At 41.8% G+C, this 17,435-nt stretch overlaps 1 protein-coding gene across 1 annotated transcript in view; it reads left to right on the top strand.

The window, feature by feature from the left end:
* The first annotated feature begins 2,386 nt into the window (after nucleotides 1-2,386).
* Nucleotides 2,387-17,435, top strand: part of LOC101167592 (sphingosine kinase 1) — a 29,809-nt gene continuing 14,760 nt past the window's right edge. The window contains exons 1-2 of the mRNA XM_011478203.4: nucleotides 2,387-2,961; nucleotides 15,415-15,555. Of these exons, the coding sequence (XP_011476505.1) occupies nucleotides 2,550-2,961; nucleotides 15,415-15,555 (553 nt within the window). The 5' untranslated portion in view covers nucleotides 2,387-2,549. The remainder of the gene's footprint in view (nucleotides 2,962-15,414; nucleotides 15,556-17,435) is intronic.

Below are 17,435 nucleotides of genomic sequence, written 5' to 3'. Positions count from 1 at the left end.
TCTGTGCCATTTAATGTTCAAATGTTGTTTCAAAGCAGAGTAAATAAATACAACTTGAGAGGAACCAACAAATTTGATCAACCTAAAGTAAGAACAACCCTAAAATCCATGTGTTTCTCAGTGAAGGGTGTCACACTATGGAATAATCTGCCGGATGATATGAAAGCTAGTAAAAGTCTTGTCCAGTTTAAATGTTTCTTTAAAAGATATATAATGAAGAAGTACCATGAAGCAATGCAACAATGATGAACAGGCTTAGGAATACAGTGGGGCAATGGTTTGTCTGTTTAACATGCATGTTTTACATCTATAAGTAGGTTTTTCTTCTGTTGAATCTCCATAAGCTATGGGAGAGGGAAAGGGAAAAGAAGAAAAACAAAAAAGATACATAAAGGAGGAAGAAAGAGAAAGGGAGAAAAGGGAAGAGGAAAAAAAGGAAGGTAGGGGGGGATGATGATGGAAAAGGGAGAAGGAAAAGACAAAAGAACATGTTTATATATCCTCACTCTGTTGTTGGTATTTTTTGGTTTGTTCTTGTTTCTTTTTCAGCTGAGGCGTTCTGTTTCTTTCTTCCTTCTCTTTTACGTGGGTGTGGTCAGAGTGTTTGGTCATGTTTGTCTTTCTTTGTCTTGTGTTTGTCGTGTTAACGTTATAATGTTTAATGTTTAATTTTGCTGTTGTCTGTTATGAGTGATGTTGAGATTGGATTCCTATAAGCTTAAGCTTCTTCCAATCCCCTTTCAAATCTAATTTTCAAAGTCTTGTATTGACTTATTTTAATTGATGAAATTGTTGTTTTGATTTGAAACAAAACATATTTGAATTTGAATTTGAGTGTGACCTCCTGCCCCACTTTGACTTCTGCGACTACAACCTGAAGTTGCCACGTTTGTTCTTTTGTTTTTGTGCAGACGACCCATTAACAGTCATGTAATCTTCTGGATTGGACCTTACTGGCCAGCCAAGGTCAGAGACTAAAAAGCCGATTTAACAACGCTTCTTTGTTTAAATATATACACATGTATACAAAATAGAAAACAAAAAAGAAAACGGTGGGAAAAAAAACCATTGCTGGAAATTGTTCCAGTCAGATTCTTCAACTATATTTGTCACAAGTTATCCATTGAGACCTGGAGGAATCTCCTTTCTGGGAGGAACTTTGTGCTCCAGATGATCCCACAAATGTTCATCTGGGTCTGGGTCAGGATTGTCTGACATTTTATCCAAATTCTGGAGGTGGGATCTGACAAACTCACTGTTGTCAGGCAGAAAATGTCATTGCTTCCAGTTCAGTTCAAACTACATGTTTAGAACTGAGATTGCATAAAAAAAAGAAGCTAAACATGTGAGTAAAAGTTTTATTTAACTTTAAGTCAGTGATCATTTTTAAAATCTATTTTCAAAGCATTCCTGGTGATCTTTTCATTAATATTATGCCGTTTTTACCAAAATGTAAAACAAAATCCTGTGTCGTCTTCTAAGACATAGTTTCTGCAGAGCGGCTGGAGTTGATTGTAAATTCACTTCTAATGAAGGCAAAACTGTTATTGCAAAAGTAAGCTAGAGACTATTAATAAGGGAGAAGCTGCGTCACATAACGGAGTAAAACCAGAACATAGCACTCTATATGGAACTCAGCATGTCTCACCCTGAAGCTGATATACAACTGCGGTAAATTGTTGCATGTCAGAGTCAAACATTATCAATAACAGCTAATCCTGAATAACTGTTTCTAATTTTCTGGTGCAAACTTTATGTTTGCTATTTGAATTGTCATTAGTCTTCCCACTAGAGGCCAGCAAACGACCATTTTTGTGCTCTCCTTCAGCAGAGCTGCAACACAACACCTTTCCTGCAGATGGAACGCCACATAACAGATTTTTTGACCACAACCAAATTAATAAAATGCAAGATTTGAATGTACTTTAAAGGTAAAAAAAATAGTACACACCAAATATTTTATTCATGAATGCAAAATTACACACTTTAAATGTCAGATGCAAAATTCTCCATCTTAAATAAAAGGGAAAATAAATGTGTTCATACAGAAATCTGTCTGAATCAGTAAATTAAACTCGTAAAAAAACAACACATTGCTTTTAAGCAAAACATTACAACTAGATACAAGTCCATAATTATTCAAAATGATGTAATTTAAGAAAAGTTCCTTTAACAAACTGATAACAGACCATGAAATGTTTTCCAAACTAATACAAATTCATTCTATGCATAATTACAATGAAATTGACACAGTCATGTATAAACGCAGGTTTACACATTTTTCCTTAAAATTATTAAAGTAAGCAAGTACACCACCAGATCATATGATGCTATCGAAATAATTCCAAACGTGGACCTTTATTTTGAAGTTCCACCGGATCCGGAAATAGACGGTGAGCTATTGACGAAGGTCCGAGCAGGAGGAGGCTGGCAGTCGCAGAGTCTCTCCTCCTCGCGCGCATCACTCCGAGGCGGTTAGCAATGAGACAGAGTGCAGCTCCGTCCTGGACCTTCCTCTTCCCGGTTTTCCCAGCCTGAAACCGCTCAGGATGGACCGGAGGAGCCCCTACGCGGACAGCAAGGAGGTCACGCTGTACGGAGAATTTACGCCGAGCAATAACCTGAAAGTCCGGTGTGCGGTGAGCCTGACCGAGCGGGAGTTCATCGTCCAGAGGCTCACCTCGGCACCTGCCAGGAGCAGCAAGGTGGTGCTGAGCCTCAGGGACTGCGTCGGCTGCCGGGCGTACCGAAAGGAGGACAAGGCGGACCCGGCGGGGTACTTTGCGGCGTACTTCTACCCGCTCAAACGCCGGCGGGTGAGCTCTCGGCTCTCGCGGCAGAGAGTGGAGCAGTGCTTTCGGCTCTCCGCGCTGCAGGACCCGCACGCGAACCTGGAGGAGGCGGAGAAGTGGGCTCGCGCTGTCCGGGAGCGCTCTGCCCGGCAACAGCAGCATGGAGACGGTGAGTGGCACTGGTCGCCCCTGGTCTGACGGACGTTAAGTCATTTGAGCTTTTATTATAGTTTTGTATTTATTCCAAACTCTTGATGTGATCATCATGAAACATGTTTCCTGCTGATTGGACCGATCAGGTGATTCGGATCGATCGAAGACACCTGATCCAGGTGATCAGAAAAAAGCAGCATGGAAGCTCTTGAGGACCACTAAAGGCGAATAAAAAACAGAAATTCAAAGCTGAAAAATTAAGAAAAATCATAAATTAATTTATTTAAAATATTGACTTAATGGAGGAGCAACATCTCTGCCAAAAGACTGGATCGATTTGACTTTGATTCAACACAAACGCATTAATAATTTTAATCAAATCCATTTTATAATCTATTTTTTTAAATATAATCTGTTGTTACAATAATTGATTTAAACTCAACTGTTTCACATTTAATTAAGAAAAAAACATTTCTTTAAAAACTACCAGAAACCCTGTTTTTAAAGACATAAATCAGCATTTAGATTTCAGGAATCGATATTGCAGTTACTAATAAAAATATACTAGATGTTTTAAATGTTTAAAAATGCATAAAACAAATGTGTAAAGTATACGTGAAGTTATTTAAAAAACCTATTAGTTTACCATCCAGTCATTTCTTTTTTGGCAATAATATTAATATTAAGATTAAAAAGTAAAAAGTTTATTTTACACACATGGAGAGAGTTTAAAAGAAACTTTCTAAGAAAGAAATCTTCTTTTATTTGATTGCAGTAATTACATGTTTAAGGGAATCTATATCAGGTTATTTTAAGAAATCAAAACAATTCAGAAAAAAACCAAAGAAAATAATTATTTCAAACTTAGTTAAGATGACTAAAGTTATGTAAAAAAGAAATAATTTATTTAAAAAAGTAACTGAATTCTTAGTTTGGAGACGTTCTTGTCCTTTGAGCCGGTCCAGAGTCCTTGTTGGTCGGGTTTTAATCTTTGGACCTGTTGAAGATCCTGCTCTGGTTCTGAATCTGCAAAATAACAAACTGCATGGTTTTTAAATGCTCCATGTTTTCCTGTAAAGAGTTTCAACATTTAAGGAAAATCCAAAATCAGTCATTTCCGAGTCCTGAATCCTTGTTTCAGTTTGACTTTTGCAGATTGCGGTTTTGTGTGTCTTGTTCAGAACCGGTTTTTCTCCACATGTTGGCCTCAGAAAAGAGCGAGTCTGGTCCAATCCGGTCTCCTCACCCACTGTTTTAATGAGGGTAACCAGAGAAGCGGGCCTTTGGGTCGCCTTTGCGGGAAAACTGAACTGGAAACTGAAGTTCGGGTCTTATGAGGTCTGCTTTGTTCCCCTGAAGCTGCCCGTCACACCAATGCACTGCTGCTGCTGCAGCGTCGCATTTCAGCCTGCAAGCCAACCCAAGTCGTCTGAGAGACACTGGAGAAGTGTGAGGGGGGGGGGGGGTCGGGACACCATTGATTAAGTTAATGAAATCATGAGTGGAAAGTGTCCCTGGGGACGGTTGGTCCTCCTCACCCGGTGGAAAGTTTCTTCCTCTTTGCGACGTGGTGTCGGGGAGTCTCTGTCACTCAGGCATTCTGCTTTAACCAAGCAGAACACGGTGAGGTTCTGCAGCATCTCTCATGGTGAGGAGAGTGGACAGATGTGTATGCAGATGGTTTGGTTTAGGACTGCACGATAAGAGGAAAACTCGCAATGTTGGTGATCATGATTGCGATGACAATATAACTTGTGAAACATGAAAAATAGAAAAACAAACATAATTTCTATTTCACTGCAACAGCTTAATTTAAATCCCTCCATCCGATTGGTCAAATGCATAAAGGGTTTTATTTAATTCGTTAAATACTTCAAGCTGCCATAAGATTGTTTTTAGCACATTTAAGGTAACCATTTGTTGTAATTTTTGCCGTCTTTTGCGATCAGGGTATTGCACAGCTGGTATCGCGATAACGATACGTTTGCGATTTATTGTGCAGGCCTAGTTTGCTTTTTACTTTGACCTTGTTGGGACGTCTGCCGTGTAGTTTGAGGCAATGACACAAAAACCTGACAGTTTGTGGACTAACTCTGCGTTTTCACCTCCAACAAAGTGGATCAGGACTATTGACTGTTTGAGAACTGCACTGAGTGACTCCTCCCCCATGGCGCTTCAAATAGGACGTACCAGCTTGGTACAAGAAGCCAAAATCTCATATTCCTCTATAGAGAAAAAAACAGCTGTTATGGGTCAGAATTTTTTTCTGTAGTTTAAGCTATTCACTATATAAACTGACCATTTAGATGGCTAAATTCAAAGTAGGAGGAGCCTGCTGGCCCCAACGTTTAAAACGTTTGACACATTTCTTGTAGCCTGCTTTCAAGTGGTAGGGGTGTGGCCTATTAACAAGCTCACTCCTGATTGACCAAAGTGGTTGCCATAAAAGCGATGACTCAGACCAGCTCGGACCAATCATTGCTTACATGTGCCGTCTGGCTCCAACATGGCGGTGTCCTTATCGGGCAAAAAATGACGACTTGATTGACTTCATGTGGTTGGAGCCAGAAGTTAAGCATTTTCTATCGGTGACGTCAAACTGACTCGGTCCAAATTTCAGATCAAGTCACTGATCACGGCTTCGTTTAAGGATTTTCAAAATAATGGCTGACAGCTAAGAGTTTCAAGAGGACATGGATGCAGACATCAACATAAAGCGCCGGATGTCCTGGACCCAAACCAGAAGATAACGAAGACAACTTTATTTAAACTGCCGATCCAAAAAGTTCAATTTTTGCCATTTTAAACTTTGATAAAAGTTTTTCTACAATGCTCCACGCTTTTGGTTTAGGGTTTGAATTAAGGTTAGTATTGTCCTAATGGGTATAACTTCCGCTACCAGCCAATGATGTCAGGCGTCATCTTGTCTGCAGCCAGGTACCTGTTGAGAGTTTGGAAAAGTCTTGGCTGTTTTGTTTTTGTCAGAATTATCAATAAAGGTTAGTTTTAGTCTTTGTGATACTAAATATTTTTATTTTGGATTCATTGATCTTCAGGAACACATCATACTTCAATGTCATGTTGAGCTGATGGTTCAAAGGAAGTCCTGCTTATCAAACTGCCATTAAACTATCAATGTCAGGAGCGTCAACGCCGTCACGCTCCTCTTTGTGACAAAGCTTAAAAAGGTTGGTTGAAAACCCGCCTCGCTGCAGCTGAAGTGTGCGGCGTTGGATCCTGAACAGTTGCCGTAGAAACGCCGGAGTTGTTGCCGAGTTCAGACCAGCGATGCACGTTCCTCTGCTTCGTCGTGTTTACTCTGAGCGTGATTCAAGCCGTTGGGATCCTTGGCATCTGTGGAATGTGAAACTCCAATTCCAGGTTGAAACCTTCAGTCGGTTACTCATTGCCGGAGGCACTGACGTTGACGTTAGCATGTTCAGAGCATCGCATCCCAACCATTAGTCTGAACGGGGCCACCTCGGCCCATCTGACCTCTTTATCCATCGACTTCTACAGCATTTGGACAAATAACCGGTAAAAATCGGATCAACCAGGATCACCCAGAAGCAACCAGATCAGGGATCAAACTACCTGACAGACAAACCGGTGTCATTCAAAGGCTTGTTATCTCTGATTGTCCAGCGCTGATCCTTCATCAGTGTTTAATGGACACAGATGGTTGCTCTGATTCAAACCCTCAGGGTGTTTGCTGTTGAAACACTTCGTCAATATTTGGCTCAGACTCTTAACAGATCGAGTTAAAGCGGTTTTCCTTAAAAACATTTCCCGAAACCCAACTGTCAACATATTTCAGCTCTCTCAATTATTTTTTTAAGCGTATTTTATAATGAAATCTGTAACGAAATGATTGTTTTAGTACATTTAAGGTAACCGTTAATTGCAATTTTCGCCGTCTTTTGCAATATGTGTATTGCGATAACGATAAAATTGCGATTTATGAGTTAGCTGGAGTTTTGCCTTTTTCTTTGTTGCTCGTCAGTTTCCAGTCAATGTTTCTTTCAGTTTTTGTGATCACCTTCACTGACAGGGACGCCAATCATCAGGAAAATACATTTATAGCAGCTTTTTATCACTTAAAATACTAAAATCTACATTAATGTAGTTTACGATTAACCAATGGTAATCTATGTTTGAGTCAGTTTATTTCCTTTTAGTGTGTCTGTAAAAATGTATTTAGAGAGAGTTTTTTTAAACGAGCATTTCCAGGTTTTTATTGTATAGTTTAGGTTACAAAATTAAGCTAATTTATAAATTAAAATCTTATAGCAGCCAAGAAAACAGATTCTAATCAAAATGTGCATTTTATTAAACTAATTTAGTATTTAGTTGCTGTCAATCATTCAGCACGACCAATAAAAACCTCATTCTTTAAAATGAGAGTAGATTCAACGTTGCCATCAGAAAATGACACGAGTGTCTGAAATACAATCTGCTGATGTTCTATAAAAAACACATTTAGACTCTATGCATTTGAGAAAAATCCCCCAGAATGCTCATTTATTCCAGCCCGTGCTGCCAAAGCCGACAGGATTTGTTGAAGTGACATTTTCCTGTTGGATCAACGGCCTGACAGTTCATTTGTCACATGCAGTCAAACGTTTGTGCTGCTGTGATGGACTCTTCCATTAGAACGGCGGAGAGCTGTCAGCAGCTCATCACGGACGTTTGGGCGCTGATGGATCAGCGGACGGCAATGTCTCCTGCTGCGCCCAGCAGCTGGATTAACCAGCAGTTTCACAGAATCTCCTCCTGTTTCCTTCCAGCCCGGTTTTTCTCCTCTCTCCACATTTTATTTATGCTTTGGGTCTTTCTTCTTTAGACTTTTGGAGCAGATCCTTCGCCCTCCAGTCTTCTGGATCCTGTCACCTTTCTTGTTCTCTCAGCTTCTGCTCAGCCTCAGATGAAGGTCTATCACCCGGTGAGGTCGGGTATCGGTGTGAGGGTTGGTAGTCCGAAACCCAAGCTGCTTACCAAACCTCTCTGTCACTGAACAGTTGTTGTCTTTGACGGATAACCTGAGCTGTGTGAGAAACCTCCACGCCCCGGCTTCATTCATAGTCACACAGACTCCTGAAACAAGCAGGTTCTGTCCTGATCGTGCAGACGGCTGGACGTGGCTTCATTTTTCTTTTTTTTGCCTTTTATTGCTCAGATGTTCTCGATTATGAGATGTAAGCAGAAACGACGGATCTTCTGCCATTATAGACAAATGTATTTGATCAACTTTGCATTTACATTTTCCCACCTCTGTATAATTACAGCTCCGTTTTTCAGCAGAATATTCTGTTTGGTTTGAAAGTTTCTCCGATTTCACTTTGTTTGGCAGAAGTAGGCTTTGTTTATTTGTGTCTGACTATGTTTTTCTTCCTTTAGCTGTGAACAGCAGAGCAGAAAATCCACTAAACTAAAATCTCTGAGGGTTTTCAAGTAAAAACTATAATTTTTCAGACCTAAAATGCCCCTAAGGACCAGCTGGAGCTCATCGCTCTCTCCGGAGCTGCATCAAACAATATTCAGCTGTGGAGGCTTTTATTTTTGTAATCAATACATTTTATTGACGGCAAAAGGTGCTAAGATCACCAGCACTTGTGGAGCTGCTGCTGACAGAACACTCAGAGATGAATCGATCACTGATTGGTCTGGTTAAACGCAAGCGGTTCTGTAAGTTAGATGTCAAAAGCTGAGAAAAGATCTCTGCCTCCTGCAGCAGACGGGGAAATTATGAATTCATCAGCTATGGGTGAGACGGAGTTGAAGCTGGGACGGCGTTCCGGCACAATGTGGCTGCAGGATAAAATGCCAACAGGAAGTTCATTTTATATTTATGCCCTGACGTGTAGAAATCCCAAATCACGTGTTCTTGATAATAATTTATTGCAAATTATCCAGGTTATAAATAAAACAAAACAAAAAAGTAGGAGGAGCCTGCTGCCCCACAGATGTCAGATGTCTTGTTGCACTACTTTTAGGTGGCAGGGGTGTGGACTTCAAAACAAGCTCAGTCCTGATTGGTGAGAGTGGTTGCCATAGCAACGTTGACTCAGACGGACTGAATGGAAATTATTCGTCTGTCATCAGATACAGTCGGTCAATGGTGAAAACCCTTTTTCCTTCTTGTCCACATAATGGTAAAAATGACAAATAACTCGGTCGGACTTCCCACAAACTTTTAAATGAAAGCAAAATATTGGCGGAGACTTAAAAAAAAAAGACAAATTTCTATCAAAATAGATGTGTAATTAAGTGCTTTTTATTGGTTTAAATACAAGTTTTTGAATATACTGCATATTGGGGCATAAAATTACCCGTTAAAATGTAAAAACATTATAAAATCATGTATTTTTCAAAATCTAACTTTAAAGTGTAAAGTAGAAATTGAAGCAGCTGGTCGTCTTTCTGTGGGATTTTAATGCAAATATGTCACAGCTAAAAACTGTAGGAATGTATACATTAATAACTGTCTGCTAAGCATATATATATATATATATATATATATATATATATATATATATATATATATATATATATATATATATATATATATATATATATATATATATATATAATCATAACAACTCCGGCGATTCACACAACTGTACTATCTCAAATGGAATAAGCCTCAGCTGCTTTTGAAAAGTATTACAGAAAAGTGAACTCATCAAAACGCTTATAGTAGAGTTTGAAGTATTTCTGGATATGCTGGTATCTTATTGATCCGTCTTTTTAGGTTGGGGTTTTTGTTGTTGTTTGAGTTTAGAAGAGTAAACTGGAAGATGCTCCTGGGTCAGGTCCCTGAGGACAGAATGATGGCTCATCCTCTGATTTTAGTGGGGGTGTGGGGGGGTTGCTCTGATTCAGCCCTGGCTGGAGGATCTAAGACGGCTCTTAGCTGCTCTGTGTCTAACTATGCTGGTTCTTCCGGTTCCACCTGACCTTTTGACCCTTTTAGACTGAAACGGGCCAATAGAGACTAACACGGCGATTGTATCTGCTCTGACCGGTCGTGCATGCAGGGCATGGAGGGAAGAGGGCCAGGAAAGGGTCCCCAGTGCATCATGGGAAACATCTTGGCAGTACAAGACTACAGTTTGATTACCAAGGGTGGATGAGGTTCGTCCATTCATCCACTTGTTTTATGAAAGAATAAAAAGGTGTTTCTACACAACGGGGCTTCTGAAATGAAAAGAAACTTCCAGAGATGGAAATAAAGTCCCAGATTCCAGATTCTTCCAAAATCATACAAAGGGATTTCCTGAATACATGTGTTGTCATATCAACCTGTGCAATGCTCATAAAAAGGGGGCGTAAAATGCGATAAATGGGTATTTCAAATGTTTACACACAAGCTAGACCCCATCAAGCCCCTTGATGGGTCATAAGGACCCCTTCACATTGTTGACCAGTTGAATCACAAGTTTTAAATGTCTAGGATAGTGCCTAGGATAGCACAAGGGTTTAATATGACGGAATGTGGGATACTAAGTCCCGTGGAAATGGCCAGATGTTATAAAACGGCTTAATTAGATTAAACAGGCGAACATGGCAGCTGCTGGTTGGCCTCCACCAGCTCATCACTCATAAGATTCAAACAAAGATTTGTCGGATTACTCTAGAAGGAAACGTACAGCTCCCATTACCGGTTGTGAGAACACCTCCAACACGACGACTTCTTACTGCATTATTCAAGCAGACGGACTCCAGTCAACAAGGGTTCCAGTATGAAAGGCCTCTCGAGTGTTTGTGTGGTACATCGACCGCAGACGGGAGCCACGCTGAAGTTCAAGAAGGGAGTGAAAGGGGAAGCTGAACGGTCCCAGTGGGTTCTGGATCAAGTCTAAATGATTTTTGATGACTTTTGGGTTTCTTGCTTGTCGTTTTTGCCCTCAGACTCTTGTTGTGTATCGATATTCCCGAGCCAGAAACTTGAAATTCACCGACAGTGTGTGTCTTCACCGACTACGTTCTCGGTCAGGACCTTCGTCTCTCGGCATCACAAGGAAACACCAAACAACTCTGCAGGATGGACGGAGTTCAAACCTCAATGCCGTAAACGCTGCACCTTCCTTAATATAGATCCAGCGAGGGCTCTCCACCACCTCCTCCTCATCCGCCTTCCACGCCCTTTGTGGCTCTGGCTCAGCAGAAATCTGATTTGTGCTCGACAGGCTTCCACTCTGATTCACAGAACTCAGGAGTTATCATTTAAAAGGCACCACAGTACGACACGGGACGGTAGAGAAAAATGTTCAGCCTTAAGCCAAGCATTCATCTAAAAGGGAGCATTTCTTTAAAGACTTGTTCTTGAACAGTCCTAACGGGCCTGGACCTGTTATTTAAAGAAAACATGTCATGTTAAAAAAATGTGGATGCTTTTCTTAGTTGTGTTACCAAAAATGTTCATTAGCTGCAATAATCTAGTAGAGTTTAGTGTCTTGCAAGGGGTCAGGGGGGCCGCTGGAGCCTATCCCGGCCACTTGTGGGCGAAGGCAGGGGACACCCTGGACAGGTCGCCAGTCTGTCGCAGGGTCACACATATCACACACCCAATCACACTCACACCTATGGACAATTTAGAGGGATCAATTGACCTAAGAAGCATGTTTTTGGACGGTGGGAGGAAGCCGGAGTCCCCGGAAAAAACCCACGCATGTACGGGGGGAACATGCAAACTCCACACAGAAAGGTCCCCCAGTGATGTGGTTCAGGTCCCCCAGCCGGGACTTGAACCAGGGGCGTTCTTGCTGTGAGGCAAGAGTGCTAACCACTGCACCACCGTGCAGCCCTGGAAGCAAAATAAATAAATAAACTCCTTGAATTTTATGCTCCCTTTTACTATTGTGAAGCTTTTGGGGGTTTTATCAGAGAAAAGTGCTTTTGAAATAAACATTCACTTACTTTAATAGTACAAAAACAGCGTCAATTAAGACTTTTATCATCGAGGATGCTCTGATAATTCTTCCGTGTTATCGGGGCTGAGAGCATGTCGACGGATCAAGTCAAATACCTGATAATCCAATAATCCCGTAAATGTTGAAACTGGATTTGGGCCTACATTTTGGTCAGATTAGAGCTCTCTTGATTACAGGACATCTGGCAGAAATTTAAGCCCAGCAAGATACGAAAAAAAGCATCAAAACAAGTTTGATTGGGCTGTTTTTGTTGAATCAGCATTTTTATTTTCAGCAGAGAGTGGGAAGAAGTTCTTCTTGTCTTTGCTGGTCTGCTGTCTCATTCAGACGGTTTCAGGACGTCAAGACAAGTCTATGTCAGCTGTTTGGAATGGGTGTGGCCTGCTGGACAAACCTGTCAGGTATTTCTAAGTGACCACGCCCCCCCCCTATGTGATCGTGATCCGTCATGAGTGTCCCAAGTGGGGAGATGAGGTAAAGTTGTTTGCTGAGTGGTTATGTGGCAGAAAGGGTGACTATGTGATGGTTTGGTGCCTTCCTTCTTCTGTTTAAACACAAATTACTGGACATCTTCAAACAATCTGCACCTTTTGATGTGAAGCCCATCTATAAAGATTGTTTGAGAGACTTTGACACAAACGCGGTAAAAAGAAACCAATTCAGGAAAAAGGAAGAAAGACCACAGAAGGGAGAGAACCTAAAGCTATTCTCAGATCATACAGTCACTCGAATGGCTATTATAGGGAACGTTTCCGGAGAGCGTGGTTTTTTTAGTTCGGCTCCTGGGCTTTCCCTTTCATTTAGGCTGTTATTTCCTGCAGTAGTGATTATTCCATTAAGATCTGGGACAGTTCCCACGTCGCCGGTTTTGGGGACTGAGGAGGAGACGTCTGTAAACATCTGTGGGACGCAGAATCCAACCTTTTCATCTTCCTGGTCTCTGCTGCCGTTTATCTGGAACGCTGACATGTCTCGTGTCCGTATTTCTGAGGAGTTTGTCTGCTGGGCGAACATCTAATCTAAGGCAAAGCGCGGCGATCCTCTGCTCCTTTTGTTTAGTCTCTCTCTGCTTCATTACTGCAGCAGAGATGACGACGATAACGGAGGGAACCAAGGAGCGTGGGCTGATGAGAAGACTGATGGTTTCTTCTGGAATGTTTTGAGGAGCTGAGTGGTGGAATAATTTAGCCTAAAATGTGGTTGGAGGCGCAGAAATGGCATCTGTCCAACCAACTGGCTGCCTAACTTATAAAAGTAAACCATGCAGATTTATTTACCTCACGCAATACTAGACAGGAATTCGGGGTCAGGGGAAGAGTGGGGAGAGATCTGGGTTACGGGTTTGTATTTATTTATGATGTTTTTTTGATCAAATAAAGAGGCGTATAGGAATAAGGAGAGCACGGATCACCTCAGCGCTGTGCTCGCCTGCTCGCCTTCATTCCTGAAGCCTCATTGTGTCACTCGCCGTTTCTTCAAATCGACCCGTTTTGAGCTCCTCATCTTCCAGCCGACAGACGTCTGTTCCTGAGGAAACCACCGAGGAGCTTCATCTGTGTTTGAAGGTTTTTTGTGCCCCCCCCGTGTAAGTCAATGTCAACAAAAAGACTAAAAGAGATTTTTTTTTAACATTCTCTACAGTCAAAACCTTTTTTTAGTGTCCTCATTCCATATCAGTTGTAGAAAACAAGTTGATTTAATATTTTTGAAATACACTGTTGCATCGTTTACGGTCTAAAAATATCCTGCGAAAGGTGAAATCCTTAAAGGCTGTAAAGATCCTCACTACACACCTGATACACTTTTCTCCTTTTCCTCTTTTTTTGTTTGTTGCAAACCTTCGTTAAAAAAAAAAAAGTCTAGTATTATGGAATGAAAACAAAGATTTATGTTTGGTGGAATGAACAAAGTCTGTACAGGAGACACGGCATGAAGGAGATGGTCTGCGACCAATCAGGACACAGAACACATTATGCTGTTTAAAATTAAAAAAGAATGCAATTGCAACTGCAAAACTGCGAGAGCTGGACCACAGTATAGCGAGGGAACACTGTAATTGGATGTTTGAGAGTCCTGCTGTTTATAGCCTTAGTCCAAACTGCCCCTATGGTTGGATCTGGGGGTAAATCACGGTCAAACCTGCACGGGGCACACACCAAATATCAAAGTTGTAGACCTCTTGGTGAGCCTTTAGAGAGAAAATGTTCATGCACATGTTTTTTATGCGGGCATGCTGTGGGCGACAAGTAGTAGCAAACTCTTATACAACACTTAAGGATATGTAACGGTGAAGTAGGCGAGATGCAGATGTGATTTACGCGTTTTTAACCTCTCTTGCCTACTGTGAGAGTCCGTTAGTGCTAATGTGATGATCGTGCGCTCTGTGTGTTCAGCCCGACGATCAGAAACAAGAGAATGGTGATGACAGAATGTAGTTTTGGTACGGGCGTATAGCCTGTGGTACTCGATGACATCACCCCTAACTTCCATTAGCCTCACAAACACTTAATGAGACTCTCACCACACACACGCACAACAATGGTACGTTCCATTTTCACGACTTCCCTTGAGGTGGCTGTACGAACCTCAAGGGAACTACCTGTGCCCCTCCTAAGATGCATCACCCGTACGGGTCAACACCCCTTAGGGTGCGTGTGATGAAGGTTTGTGTCTTAACCCTTGTGCTGTCTTGTGGGGTCCAGATGACCCTACTCCAATGTTAACGTGCCTGGAGTTGGGTCATCTAGAACCACTAGACAGTGCCCTGAACCTTTTTTCTTCAATGATTTGTGATCTTCACTGGTGTCCATGGATTACATGAAATCTTTCCACCTTTATCCACCTTTGTCGTGGTAGGGAGAACACGTCAATGCAAGGGTGGGGTCATCTGGACCCCACAAGATAGCACAAGGGTTAATCGACTCCTCCCTGAACTCTGTTGATACCACCACTTTCAAAGCGTTTTAGAAAAAGGTTAATGATTTCACAGCACATCTTTGAAATGAACATAACGTCATGACACGTTTTTTACAGAAAGTATCACAGGTTGAAGTGGCCACATGCAGAGCTGCACTAACAGCACTGGGTGTTTCCCTCTGCAGAGGACATTTTTTATTTTCTTTAATCTTTTTTTCTTCCGGCGTACAGGCGGGACATCCACGCTTGTGCTCCGTCATTACGTGTTTACCGTAACAGAGCTGGCTCTGTGTGCTGCAGCACAAACATCCAGGGAACACGGACACTTCTGAGGGTGTTTGGGGAAATGATGCCGATGCCGTCAGATGATTCCTGCAGATCACAGAGTGGAAACTGATATGGTCCTAATGTGGGACGGCCGCTTTATTTTGCAGCTTGAGTGGCTCTTCTGTTGTCTTCAGAGGACAACAGTACACAGTACACGACTGCCTCCTAACGAAAGGAGCCCTTTATCAGATTTCAGCTGATAATAGGAAAATCAATGCTGAACCTGTTGTGCCGGACAGCTGATAGCCACGATCACTTCAGCTGATGAAGGAATCCTGTGGCTGTCTTTGCAGGCGTGTTGCTGTCCCGTCCGTGCCGGATGCTGCTGCTGGTGAACCCTCAGAGCGGGAAGGGACAGGCGCTGGCCCTCTTCAACAGCCAAGTCAAGCAGATGCTCAATGAAGCTGGCGTCACGCACACCCTGTTCATCACCGGTGAGTTCAAGCTAAATGACTTTGATTTATTCTGCTGCACTAAGATGAATGTTTCTCATTTCTGACTGTTCACTTACATGCCACTTAAAAGAGTAAAGTCAGAGAAAAGTAAACTATGAGAATAATTCATCATATACCTCATTGTGGTATATCGTTATCGGGATATAAAATAATCAACGTGGTGCTATACGTTTTTTCCATATTGCCCAGCACTTCTACCACGGCATCTAATGCCTGACATTGTGACAAGAAGGTGATCATTGTTTTTCAATTTCAGCATCCCACCAGAAACTTCTCTTCTTTTTCTCCTCTGACTGAAAACCCCTTTTTGTTTTTAAGCCAGGGCGATGCTGATCATCTGCCTCTGACCCATAATGCACTCTGAGCCGTTATGTCATCAATGTGTGGAAAGAAAGAACACACACGTCCCATTAGAGAAATGCATTCAGACAAAATCTGCTTTATTTTTTCTTTTCTGTCATAATCTTTAAAGGTTAAAAGGGAATTTTTCTATAGTTATATCCCATAATGCAGCAGCAGAATAATTCATCAAGACGGATGCTCTTAACTTAATCTTTGCCTTCTTTTTTCTTGGAATGATTTAGTGGAAATCTCCGTAGTTTAATAGTTTAAATCAGTTCAGCGAAGGAAAGCAGACAAGAATATTCAGAATTATATTGCAGCTGGAGGCAAACAGGAAAAAAAGAAATAAAAAAACACAAAAAATCAATAAAAAATGAAAAAAAATGATGCAAGATAGGGTATTTCTTTAAAAAAATTGATCTTTACTAAACAAAGTGGCTGTGTTTTCATGCGTACACAATAAGCCTTTTAGGCGCACCATGAGGCCACCTTTTAAAGTCTCTAGTCATCATTTGATCGATTTTTAAAGTGTTCCCAGTGTTTTTGTTTTTAAATTATGATTATTTAATCGTTAGGCAAAATATTTTTAAAAAACTGTCATTTTCTAGGACATAGTTTCTGCAGAGTAGCATTAGAAATTCAGCTCTGAGTTGTGAATGTAACATTGCTGAGAGCTTTCTGTTTACAGGCTCTCCTGCTAGCTTACAGCTACAGCTGGGTGATCAGGATGGAGCGGTGCAGGGAGCTTGTGGCCCGCTAGTTTGTTCGTAACAACTACAAACCTTTGCAATTGCTCCTTATTCACAACAATCTGCATAAAGAAATACTCAGAAATGCGATGTAATCAAAATTTTCTTTACATGTGTCCTCCATCATCATGTTAAAAACAAAAAGACTCTTCTTTTTTTTAATCAGATTGGATCTTTAAGGGAGATGTGAAAGATTGATGAACCAGATGCCCCCTGTGTTGCAGTTTCTGGGGAAGTAGATAAATAACTAGAAGCAAAAGGACATTTGCTCTTTGATATGTTAGGCACAGAACTGTGCTGCACTGGCATCTGGACGCAGCTGGAGGCGTCTTGTATCTGCAGAGGTGGACCGACTCCTGCCGCTCTGCAGGTTTGAGGAGCTGCCAGACGTGGAGGACAAATTGCACCTCCCTGCTGGGGGGGGTCTGGTGAATGTGGCGCGTTTTCTGTTTGCTGTGGTGTGTTTGTGGAGGAACTGCAGCCCAGCTCTCAGGCAGTCTGTTATCCCTCAGACATTTTCTGGATGGTAGCCGGCCGTGTTGCTCAGACTCGCACGCACCCTGATAAAATATTTAGACTGATTTCCCCCGATACCTCCTCCGTGTGCAGCTCCTCTTTCTCTTCTTTTCTTATTCCTTTTCAGGTGTTCCTTTGAAGCCTTTCCGCTCTCGTTCTGCGCTGCGTTTCGTCGGTCTGTCAGGACCAAGCGGTGATGGCGCCGCCGCCACGAGAGGCCAACAAGCAGGCGGACGGTGCCGCTCGTACAAA

The sequence above is a fragment of the Oryzias latipes genome, chromosome 1 (genome assembly GCF_053564925.1).
Source record: "Oryzias latipes strain Hd-rR chromosome 1, Olatipes_Hd-rR_3.1".
NCBI classification, from domain to species: Eukaryota; Metazoa; Chordata; class Actinopteri; order Beloniformes; family Adrianichthyidae; genus Oryzias; species Oryzias latipes.
This window is presented reverse-complemented; position numbering and strand designations above follow the sequence as displayed.